The sequence below is a fragment of the Saccopteryx leptura genome, chromosome 2, assembly GCF_036850995.1.
Source record: "Saccopteryx leptura isolate mSacLep1 chromosome 2, mSacLep1_pri_phased_curated, whole genome shotgun sequence".
Lineage (NCBI taxonomy): Eukaryota > Metazoa > Chordata > Mammalia > Chiroptera > Emballonuridae > Saccopteryx > Saccopteryx leptura.
This window is the reverse complement of record NC_089504.1, coordinates 338,800,343-338,812,600: the sequence shown is the minus strand read 5'-3', so window position 1 is coordinate 338,812,600 and position 12,258 is coordinate 338,800,343. Positions and strand designations below refer to the sequence as shown.

Here is a 12,258-nt window from a genome sequence, read left to right as displayed (position 1 = left end):
ATTGACAATTTTGTTTTGTTTTTCTTAGTCTCGCGTGATTGTGCAGCAGCCAGGAGAAAGGAGCTTTCATTCTTTCTATCAGGTTAGTAGTTGGCGGGAATTCAGATCATCAAGCGTTTGTCTGCTTGTGCAGGAGCTGAGTGTGTTTGTGTTGGGGTTCTCCCCTGTCCCGGATGGCCTCCCACACCTCCCTGAGCCCATGGCACGTTACAGACACGCACATGCATGCACTCACCCTCCCCCACATGCTTCTTTGGAGGTGTGATTAGCACGACTGGTAGAAAGAGCTGGCGGGTGATGAGCCAACCAGATAATGGCCTTGGTGGAGCATCCCCAGCATTTCTTTACCACGTTGGTGACAGTTCAGTGACTGGAAAAAGCTTTTGCGGTGGGAAATCCTGAATATGTTAAATTAATTTTGTGTTATCTTGAATTGAAGCTGTTGTTCACTATTTGGAAGCTCCAGAGATGGTAATACAGACTCTGTATATTTTGCTCATGGAGACAGTAAAGCGATAAGATTACTTTTAAAAAAAAATACCTGGATTTTCTAAAGTTTTCTGTTAATGACAATAAAGATTTTCTTTATGCAGAAAAAAATACCTGGATTTATGATTCAAGAGAATTGTCTTCTTTATCCCAGCAGAGCTGTGATTGCTTAGGAAAAAAATTTTTTTTTAATACCTTTTTAGGGAATGATTTTAGAGACCTAGACAAAATCTTTTACAATAGCCCTCCTGTTGACATCATTTTATTCATAAAACAAGTTTAATACATTGCTATAATTTTTGAAAGCCCGATATGATATAAACCAGTGCTAATAAATAAAGTGGGTGACCAAATTAAACAATACTGTCTTGGACTTTTATAAAATAAAATTAGAAATCATTAAGATTGATTTCCACATGTGAACGATCATGGTTACCCAGTTGTTGTCTTTTCCTGAGATACAGAGATTGTTGAGGAAAAGCTACTTTTTTCCAGTGTGATTCAGCATATGACTGTCAGCTGATACCTCTTCTGTGGCAATAGTGACTTTTTCTGAATTCCGAAACACAACCCTATCCTGTCTGGGTGATGAGGCTGCCAAGCAAGTGACCAGCACAGAGCCTAGGCTCCTGTTTTACAAATGACCACAGTAAAAGCAAGTCTTTTATACCGGTTATGTTGTGAAAGAGCTAAGACTTTTAAAGTAAAATTTTCATGATTGTATAACATTCTTCATATGACCAATAACTCTTGAAGCCATTTACCTTCAAGATTTTTTATTTTTTTTTGTGGCAGAGACAGAGAGAGTCAGAGAGAGGGACAGATAGGGACAGACAGACAGGAAGGGAGAGAGATGAGAAACATCAGTTCTTTATTGCGGCTCCTTAGCTGTTCATTGATTGATTTCTTATATGTGCCTTGACCGTGGGCCTTCAACAGACCGAGTGACCCCTTGCTCGAACCAACGACCTTGAGTTCAAGCTGGTGAGCTTTGCTCAAACCAGGTGAGCCCGCGCTCAAGCTGGCGGGTGACCTCGGGGTCTCGAACCTGGGTCTTCCGCATCCCAGTCCGACGCTCTATCCACTGAGCCACCTCCTGGTCAGGCACCTTCAAGATTTTTTAAAAATAATTCTTCAAAGGCAGAAACAGGACGACCTAAGTAAATTAAGTCCAGAAAATGAATAAAAGCTAGATTGCCATTGTTAGACCATCTGGTATATTTAGTTTATAATATATATATTGCCAATTTATTTAAAAATATTTTTCAGTTACTCCAAGGAGGTTCAGAACAGATACTACGTTCTCTGCATCTCCAGAAATCCCTTTCATCCTACAACTATATCCATGTAGGAGCTCAGTTAAAGGTGAGTGTTTCCTCTTTGAGATTGCTAAGTTATAGAGTCAGACAAAGAATCAGAGGGAACATGAAATAGTTATTTGGCCTACCTTGCTGCCTTTAGGCAAAGGAATGATTCTTCTATTATTAAAATTGTCAGGGGCAGAGAGTCACTACATTATTGACTCAACAACTTTGCTTAATAACCCACTACTATATTTTATTACCCTCTGACAGGAAAGAAGTTTCTTTCTTGTGATCTTGTGTTTTCTTTCCATTTTTAATTCTATTATATTTTGACACAATAAAAATATTGCTCTGACTAGGAAATCCACCTCAGAGGATTCTATATATTGGGCCAAAGCCAAGTTGTTAAGACAAAATGAAATTTAAAAGCATTTTGGTTAAAATGACTATAAGCATTTTGGTTGAAATGACTATCAAAGTTCTCCACTCATTATCTTTTCAACTATCGATGTGTCTATCCTACAAGTCTCAGACAGCTCTGTTAATTCAATGCCTTATTGACATGGACCGAGATGTTTGGGGTGTGTGTGTGTGTGTTTCTCCAACTTCCAGCTCCACCATCCTCACTGGACTTGGCTGTCTACTTAGGCTGATTGTCCTCACGGTCCCAAAATGGCAGCAGCAGTTGCAGGAGTCACAGTCAGAGGAAATGTTCCTGGCGCGTGGCCCTTTGTAAGCTAGGGAACCACATGTCTTATTGTCCATGGCTGGCCAGTCACTTGGTAAGAGGAATAAGATCACTAAAATTCGTTTAGACTAATGAAGATCTTCCTCCTGAGGCTGGGAGAGACCAGTCCTGAAGGACACATGAAATTGGAGAGGGGCGAACAATCAGGGTTCTTTCAGCAAGAAGGATATGGGGGCGGGGAATGGCTGGTCGGTGAACAGCCCACAGTTCCCCACAGAGAGCAAGTAGTAAATGAACATTTAGCCTTTTCTCTAAGCTAAATTTAGCTAGGTTCCCATTTCATCAAAGTTTTCCATTCCTATTCCTCCTCCCTCCTTTTCCTTCCACTTGAATAAAAACACATAACAGGAGCCCTGTAACGGGTTCTATACTTAAAATAAAGGTTAACCTAAAGGAAACAGAAATATGCTAAAGCTTACCACCCAGAAATAATTATTGATGGCAGTTTATGTGTAGATATTTATAAATGAATTCATACAATAAATCCTGATTAAATAAACCTGCTTTTATATTAATAATATGATTATTGATATCTTTCCATGTTAACAAATATAAATTAATCAAATTACTTTAACTATAAAGTATGGCACACTATATAATTTTACTTAACTATTCCGAAATATAGGGATGCTGTACAATTTAGACATTGTGGATTGCAGGTAAAATAAGACTCAAAAGTCTCCATCCCAGAGCGGCTCAGGACTTGCTTCCTCACTGATGACCCCAGAAAAGTACGGGGTGTTTCTTCTGTGTGACAGCGGCTCTCAGACACAAGTGGGCATTGTGTGTGCTAAAGGACGTCTCTACCCTGGGCATCATTTGTATTCTCTCTGGACGCTCCATGACTTACTACAAAAGCATCAAGACCTTGACTAAACTTGAATATAGTCTCAACAGTGATTGGAGTCTAATGCTCATAGGAAAGACTTTGACTTAACTTTTCTGTTTTCGTTCCTAGTCTTCTATCAATGATGCTGCGGAGTTCAAAGTCGTAGCTGATGCCATGAAAGTAATTGGCTTCAAACCTGAGGAGATTCAGACAGTGTACAAAATTTTGGCTGTTATTCTTCACTTGGTGAGTGTGGATGCCTCTCAGAAGCTGCTGCCCCCCTGTGGGGACAGAGTGCTTTCTCAGAAGATTTTGGGTTGGTTTCGAGTTTTTTTCCTATAGATTTAAAAAGTAATTTTAAGAAAATGTCTCCTGTTTGGAAGAAACTACTATATCTAGTTCTCTCCATGATATTGTAATATCAGGAGGGATTTTCTGACCACAGTAGGTTCTGAGACTGGCTTTACTTGATAATCTTACCCGTGTGTCAGACTTTGAACTGGTTAATTTCAGGAATGAAGGAATTCAGCCAGGGTGTGACTGTCAACAGTAGAAACTAAAATTCTTTGCACAGAATAAACTTCTAACCGCATCTGAAACATTGGAATCATCAATGATTAGAACTGGAATTTTGACTGTCTCATTTTACAGGTTGGGAAGTGGGCCCTGCAGGGTTGACAGGACTGTCTCAAAGGCACAGAGTTCACGGCAGCCCACATCATGGACCAGGCTGATTGGATTCTGGTCCAACTGTTTTCCACTACACCACACCTAACCTAGAAGAAGTAAAGAACCATGTCAGATTTCTCTCATTCCTATTTATAAAATTGGAGGTGTTTAAAATATATAATGAACATGTGACGTTACAATTAATGAGTGGCAACATGAATTCAAATATGGAATAAAAATTACCTTTCAATTTACTATAGCAAGATTTACCTGCAAGTGAATCAGGACCTATATAAAATTAGCACGTAGCAATAGAAATTATATCATGCATAAACAAATGTTTCTGACTAGGAAGACTTTCATATTATAAATTGTGTCATTCTTTAAACTAGTTTATAAATATAACAATATCCTTCAGAATCCACACAGAAATTTTGTTTTTAGGTTGACATACGATTATAGAGTTTACCTGGAATAATGAACATGTATGAAGGTCAAATAAAATGTATTAAGGAAGAAGAGTAGGGGAGGGAAAGGGAGAAGAGGAGACATGACTAATTTTTACCAGATTTTAAATGATAGTACAAGCTACAGCACCTTAAAACTTGTTGTAAAATTCAGCACCAGATTAAGCAACAGATTAGCTCATGTGTAGGACACTTGCTTGAATGTTAGTGTTTATTGAATGAGTGGAATATAAATAGACTCAAAAGCTTGGGGGAATTTAATTAAATAACAGAGGTAACATTTCAAATCAGGATGAAAAGCTAAACTATTCAATAAATAGTGTTGGAGCAACTAACCTCAAAAAAAATAAGGTTAGGTTTTTACTTTACACCACATACAAGCAAATTCTAGGTGGAATTAAAAGCTTAAATAGAAGAAAAAGCTGTATACCTATTAGAAGAAACTATTAAATATTTATAAAATCTTTGGAGTACAGATGGTCTAAGTATGACACCAAAGAAAGATTAAGCAAAAGAGTCACAGATTTGACCACCTAAAAATATAAAACATCGGCCCATCAAAAACAGATAATGAAAATTAACAGAGATGTTGTCTACAGAGATGTGTTGTAGAATTGGACACCTGAAACCTCTATAATTATATTAACTAGTGTCACCCTAATAAATTCAATTTAAAAATAAGTAGATGGTTGTCTGGAGAAGAGAAAAAAATGAAGTGCTAACTTTCTATATGTTTTTATATGTAATATATTTAGGAAAATAGGCGCTACAAACAAAGTCACTTTGAATTATGTCTTAAATTGGCAAGTGTATCTCTAACATTCAGAATCTCATTGGCAATGCTGTCTCATTTCTTCCCTTTTGGTGTAGGGAAATTTAAAATTCATAGTGGATGGCGACACGCCCCTTATTGAAAACGGCAAGGTGGTGTCCATCATTGCAGAGTTGCTCTCCACCAAGGCGGACATGGTTGAGAAGGCCCTTCTTTACCGGACTGTGGCCACTGGGCGCGACATCATTGACAAGCAGCACACGGAGCAGGAAGCTAGCTACGGCAGGGATGCCTTTGCTAAGGTGGGGTTTTAACTCACGTTCTCCAGGCCTGGTGTTGCTCTCAGGTGCAGTTTTAGTGATGTTCTGCGGGGATGTATTCAGATGTTTCTTGAAAGTAGGTTAGGTAAGGCTTTTAGAAACTGTCATGATACTTTTTGGCCATCACCATCTCAATAACCCCCCCCCCCCCCCCCCCCCGCCTGGGTGCATCACCGCTAGGAAATGTTTTTGAGGAACTCAAAGCTGACTGGCTAGCAGGCTGATTAATGATGCTTGCTTCGCAGGACCCCTCGCTTGCCTGAACCCCTCTAAGTTTGCTTTGCTCCCTTAGTAATGCTCTGTAGAAGTCCTCTTCAAATCCACGGATGGAGTTCTCACCCTATCTGTTTGTGTACCAGTGTGTGGTGATGCTTCCATAATTTATTAGCCATTCTCCTCCTAAGCCATTCACCTTGTTTCCTTTTTGCCACTGCAAACAATGCTGCAGGCCCTGGCCAGGTAGCTCAGTATATAGAGTATTTTCCAGCATGCAGAGGTCACAGGCTTGATTCCCAGTCAGGGCACATACAAGAAGCAATCAATGAGTACACAACTAAATGGAACAACTAGGTGAAATGAGTTGATGCTTTTCTGTCCCTTCCTCTCCCTCACCACCTCCCCTTTTCTCTTTCCATCTTTCTTTCTCAAATCAATGGGAGGGGCCCTGGCCGGTTTGCTCAGTGGACAGAGTATTGGCCCAGTGTACGGACATCCCAGGTTCAACTCCCGGTCAGGGCACACATGAGAAGCAACCATCTGGTTTTCTTCCTCTTCCTCTCCCCTTCTCTCTTTCTTCCCCTTTTGCAGCCAGTGGCTTGATTGGTTTAAGCATTGACCCCCCCAGGTGCTGAGGATAGCTCAGTTTGTCAGAGTGTTGGCCCCAGATAGGGGTTGCCCACTGGATCCTGGTCAGGGTGCATGTGGGAGTCTATCTCCCCTCCTCTCACTTAAAAAAAAAAAGTTCAAATCAATGGGGAAAATAAAGAAATAATACTGCAAATTCACCCAGTACATCTATCTCTATACACAAGTGCTTTTATTTCAGTTGGATGGATTCCCAGGAATGAGCCTGTCAGGTCAAAGGACACTCTTTAAATTCACTGATTTTATGGGTACATAGTAGTATCTCATTCTTACTTTAGGTTTTCATTACCAGTGTATTTGAACATCTCGTCATGTAAGACAGTGGTTTTCAACTGTCAGTCCACCAGAAATTGCATGCCGGTCCAAGAAATAGTTAACTACCCTGATATTGTATGAAGATTATAGACCCAATGATTATATAGACTCTATTATGGAGAATCTTAGGGGGGAAAGGGAGGTGGGTAGGGCAAGAATGGAAGCAAAGAGACCAATTAAGGATAGTTCCATGACCCAGGAGAGGGACTGGCAGCTTAGACTAGAAAGGTAGCAATGACAATGGGAAGAAGAGGGTGCTCACTTGTTTAGAGATAAAATCCACAGGACCTATTTGCCTGGGAATGATGGAATCAAGGAAATTCCTTAATGTGGTCTGGCTCTAAACTGCCTCTCCTGCCTCATTTCATACCATATTCTAGCCTCCCTTTTCACTCCAGCACCATAGTCTTCTATCAGGCTTTACATGTTGTCTGTCCCTTTCTCTATCCAGCCACAGGGCCTCTGCACATGCTGTTCCCTCTACTTTGATTTCTCCTCTCTCTGCTCCCTTCTGGTTAATGCTTACGCATGCTGATCTTAGTCCACTTTCTTAGAAAAGGCTGCCCTGGCCTCTCTGAACTCTGAACAGGTTAAATTCTCCTCAGATCCTGTGCACCAGTCCTTTAGAGAGAGTGTGTGTGTGTGTGTATGAGTGTGTGTGTGTGTGTGTGTGAGATTTTCCTCCACCTTACTCCCTAAGTTCCTTGGAGACAGACCATGTTTATGTTTGCTTCGCACTGGATCACCAACAAACTGCATACAGCAAGTAATCAAGTATTTGTTGAATGAGTGAATAAATTCCTAAGTTTCTCTTGTCATTTATTCATAGCTAAAAGTATTAGGGTAGGAGCAGTTTTGGGGGGTGGGAAGATCGAGAGTCTTGACAGGATGTCAGTTTGAGTTGGCTGTGATACATCGAAGAGTGTTGTCAGGTGGGCTCAAGCATGGGAACCTGAGCTTGGAGGAGAGGGCTGCCCTGGGGTCATAATATTGGGAAAAGTGTTACATTCCTACTGTTCCATGCTAGGTGAGTCGGCTCAGAGCGGGGCAGTGGGCTGAGTGCAGACCAGGGTGGGGTGAAGAGGAAAGGGGGCAGGGAGAGTGGAGGCAGGTGTGTGTCAGTAAGGAGAGTGACTTGGTGTGTGTACACTGGATGTGTATTTTGATTCTCAGGCAATTTCAAACTGCAGCCTTTGGCCCAGATCTTCATTTAGCATTGTAAATCAATATTTATATTTTTCAAATTTATAGAGCTTTAGTGGGATGTAATTATTAACTCGGCAGCTTCCCACTTTTTATATAGTTGGTGGGATTAACAGCAAAGCAATGAAGTGACTTATCCAGGGAAGTAGGCGATTTATTGAAAGAGCCGGGCACAGAAACATACCTGGGAAGGCTGTCGGAATACACAGGGTGGCTGATAATAATCTTAAAAATCCAAACTATTTAGTTTTGCATTCATCATGGTCTTTTTTATCAGACAATCTGCATTCGTTCTTATTGTTTTGCTCTGGGTCATAAGTTATGATGACTAGTAAGGAGAGAGAGGATAGGAATTTGAAAGGTATCACAAACCTAAACAGAGACTCATTCCCAGACAGGCAAGAATTTGCGGTGTTGTTTTCCTCACAGGCTATATACGAGCGCCTCTTCTGTTGGATCGTGACTCGCATCAATGACATCATTGAGGTCAAGAACTATGACACCACGGTCCATGGGAAAAACACGGTTATCGGGGTCTTGGATATCTATGGCTTTGAAATCTTTGACAACAACAGGTAAACCAGATTAGATGTTTCAGACACTATGGTTTACTCTTTATTTGTGTACATTTAATGTATTCCTCTCCTTGCAGCTTTGAGCAGTTCTGCATCAATTACTGCAACGAGAAACTGCAGCAGCTGTTTATTCAGCTGGTTCTGAAGCAGGAGCAGGAGGAGTACCAGCGGGAAGGGATCCCCTGGAAGCACGTGAGTGGCCCCTGGGGGACGTCTTCGTGCCTCTCCCAGATCATTGATATTGTCAAAGCGTACCATTTTCAAAGCTGTTTTCAAAAATTGTCTTGTGTTTGTGAAACACCAGAATTTTAGCTTTTCTTTTTGGGATGTATAAATACAATTCACTTTGAGGGCTGGTAGTTGGGATTCTTCTTTTTTTTTTTTTTCTTCATTTTTTCGAAGCTGGAAACAGGGAGGCAGTCAGACAGACTCCCGCATGCGCCTGACCGGGATCCACCTGGCATGCCCACCAGGGGGCGATGCTCTGCCCATCTGGGCGTCACTCTGTTGCATCCAGAGCCATTCTAGCACCTGAGGCAGAGGCCACAGAGCCATCCTCAGTGCCCGGGCCATCCTCGCTCCAATGGAGCCTTGGCTGCGGGAGGGGAAGAGAGAGACAGAAAGGAAGGAGAGGGGGAGGGGTGGAGAAGCAGATGGGCGCTTCTCCTGTGTGCCCTGGCCAGGAATCGAACCCGGGACTTCTGCACGCCAGGCCGACGCTCTACCGCTGAGCCAACCGGCCAGGTCCGGGATTCTTCTAATTTAAAAGATTCCCTTGTTGGTGCCCAGAGAATGATGAGTTATAGTCAGTAACTTTCACGTTTCCACTTTACAGCTGATACCATGTGGGTTTTCTGGTTCACACCTGTCTTTTAAGAATTGAGCATCATGTATAAGTTCCTTGGAGCTGCAACTTTGGCCTTAAACTGGCTGAACTTTGCTTCTAAATTTAGTTTCTTTTCCTTCCTCCTCTTCCTTCTTTTTCTCCTCTTACTCTTTTTTTTTCTCCTTTTCTTTGTAAACTGAATGACATTGTATAGTCTTCAGTTGATATTATTTCTGTTACCTAAATCCTTGCACAAAAACACGTAAATTCTGTTTCCACTTCTTTCCTGTTTCTCACATTTTAGTTATTACCTCTCTGTGGTGGCTCGCTGTGAATTATAATATTTGTCAGAGTAAAACTAGTCGGGTACTGTCGGTACGGACCCAGAGATCATGGCTGAAAAGCGTGACCTGTTCATGACAGAAGTGAGACCTAGTCATTTTTCTTTTAAATTTGTATTTTAAACATTTTTTTTTCTACAGAGATGAGAGAGAGTCAGGGAGAGGGATAGATAGGGACAGTCAGACAGGAACGGAGAGAGATGAGAAGCATCAATCATCAGTTTTTCGTTGCGACACCTTAGTTGTTCATTGATTGCTTTCTCATATGTGCCTTGACCACGGGCCTTCAGCAGACCAAGTAACCCCTTGCTGACCAAGTAACCCCTTGCTCGAGCCAGCGACCTTGGGTCCAAGCTGGTGAGCTTTGCTCAAACCAGATGAGCCCGCGCTCAAGCTGGTGACTTCAGGGTCTTGAACCTGGGTCCTTCCACATCCCAGTCCAATGCTCTATCCACTGCACCACCACTTGGTCAGGCGTATTTTAAACAGTTTTAAGAACAGACTTGAACAATGCAAAAACTTCAGAGTTTTCATAAGTTTCTGTGTTTATAAAATTGTTTATTGTCTTGACAAATGGTATAGACAATAAAAATAAAGTCAATGTTTGTATTGTTATATTCAGCATTATAGCAGGGAAAAACCATTTGAAAGACTACTAAAATTATGTTTCTATCCCTTTCCACCTTTCTACTTGTCTGTTTCATTCAGGAAAAGGAGGCAATGGCAGCTTCCCTGCTTCAAACTGCATCTTTGTCTTTCTTTCACCATGTGTTAAACATTAAATACCATTATAAACATTAAAAACAAACATTTTAAGTATAGTAGTATAAAATAAATCAAAGTGTGCTATTACTTTATAATAGGATTACCAACCATTTAAATTTAAGCAGTGAACTCTTAGAGCACATTTAAGATGTAATTTAATTCAATTCAATAAAGTTTATGTGCAGCTTTCTTAGAATGAATCTGTGGTATAATGAAATGCCCAATTATAACTGAGGCTTAGATTTTTATAGCCAAGTTACTCGTAAAGCTTGTTATTCAGATGGGATTCAGAGATACTGGTCAAAAATGTCCTTTCATAATCAGCATATCAAATTCCACAGAGTTGACACAGAGAAAGCCAACAATTGCAGTAGGCTATTTCAAAAAGAACAAAAGAACGAAACATGCAAAAATTCTCAGCGAAATAAACCAAGAAATATGTGTTGTAGAGATAACAGAAGGCTAACTCCAAGATAATAATAGTTCCTGACCGTATGCAAGCTCCCCCTACATTAGAATTACTATTCAGGGCAAGTATTTCCTTTAAAAAACCCCAGACTTCTGAACATAGTGATTACTTCTATTTTTTAATGGAAATTTTAAATGTACAATTTAAGAGCGAGGGCAGAAATGACAATGTAATAAACTCAATGCTTCTGTTGCCCAGCTTTGACAGTTATTAGGAGATTGCTTATCTAGTGTCCTCCGTACCAACCCCCACCCCCAGATTATTTTGAGGCAAATTTCAGACTCTGATGCGACAAGAATGTGATCTATTTCATCTGTAAATGTTTCAGTTAGTTTCTCTACAAAATGAACACTTTTATAAAAACCATAGCCACAATACCATTATCTCACCTAAAAAATTAACAGTAATTCCTTAATACCAAATATCTAGTCAGTGTTTACATTTTACATTTTCTCAGTTGTCTTACTGTTTTTGTTTTGTTTTCACAGTGTGTTTGAATTTGATCCAATTAAGGTTCCTACGCTGTGATTGGTTGATAGTTCTCTCACATAGCTTCAGATTTTCATCTCCACGTCTATCTCTCTTTTCTTGTAATCCTATTGAAAAAAATGGACCATTTGTTCTGTAGTGTTTTCCATAGTCTGGATTTTGCTGATCAGGTGTAATCAAATAGGATTCTCTGTTATTTGTATGTCCTTGGTTGTTAGATCTAGAATCTTGACTGGTTTCAGGACAAGTGTTTTTCTACCCATGGTGTGTGGATTTTCCTCAGCAGGCTCATATGTCTGGTTGTCTAATTGATTCAGTTTTAAAAGTATTTGGTGCTCTAGTTTTGGCAGGTCATTGTTAGCTGTTGAGAACTTGACTCTCAGGCACAAAGCTTCTTGATTTGGAGTGGAAATGGGAGACCCAGAGCCCACCCCATCACACCTCTGCTTGCCCCCTGGGTCCCCTAAGAAACCTCCTGGGAATGCCAGGTTGCTGGAAGAAGAAACTGGTTTGGAAACCACTACTTGAAGCATCATAAAAGTTGCAAACTAAAAGTAACTGCATTCTTCAGCAAAGATTAATCACTTTTGGTTTATATAATTTGAATTTTAGGGACTTACTTCCCTGGGACAAAAGACTTAGTCTCTAATTCCATAGCCCCAAAGTCTAAACTTTCAGCTATTAATTAATGTAGAGGTTTTTTTTGTTGTTTTTTTTTTTTTTGTATTTTTGTATTTTTCCGAAGTTGGAAACGGGGAGGCAGTCAGACAGACTCCCGCATGTGCCCGACTGGGATCCACCCAGCACACCTAC

The 12,258-nt window shown here is 40.6% G+C and overlaps 1 protein-coding gene across 3 annotated transcripts in view; it reads left to right on the top strand.

Annotated features, from left to right (window-relative positions):
- MYO1D (myosin ID) overlaps positions 1-12,258 on the top strand; it is a 372,921-nt gene that overhangs the window by 106,744 nt on the left and 253,919 nt on the right. For all 3 annotated transcript variants that reach the window (XM_066363819.1, XM_066363820.1, XM_066363821.1), the window contains 6 exons: positions 29-82; positions 1,759-1,854; positions 3,500-3,616; positions 5,377-5,580; positions 8,410-8,555; positions 8,633-8,747. In XM_066363819.1, the coding sequence (XP_066219916.1) occupies positions 29-82; positions 1,759-1,854; positions 3,500-3,616; positions 5,377-5,580; positions 8,410-8,555; positions 8,633-8,747 (732 nt within the window). The remainder of the gene's footprint in view (positions 1-28; positions 83-1,758; positions 1,855-3,499; positions 3,617-5,376; positions 5,581-8,409; positions 8,556-8,632; positions 8,748-12,258) is intronic.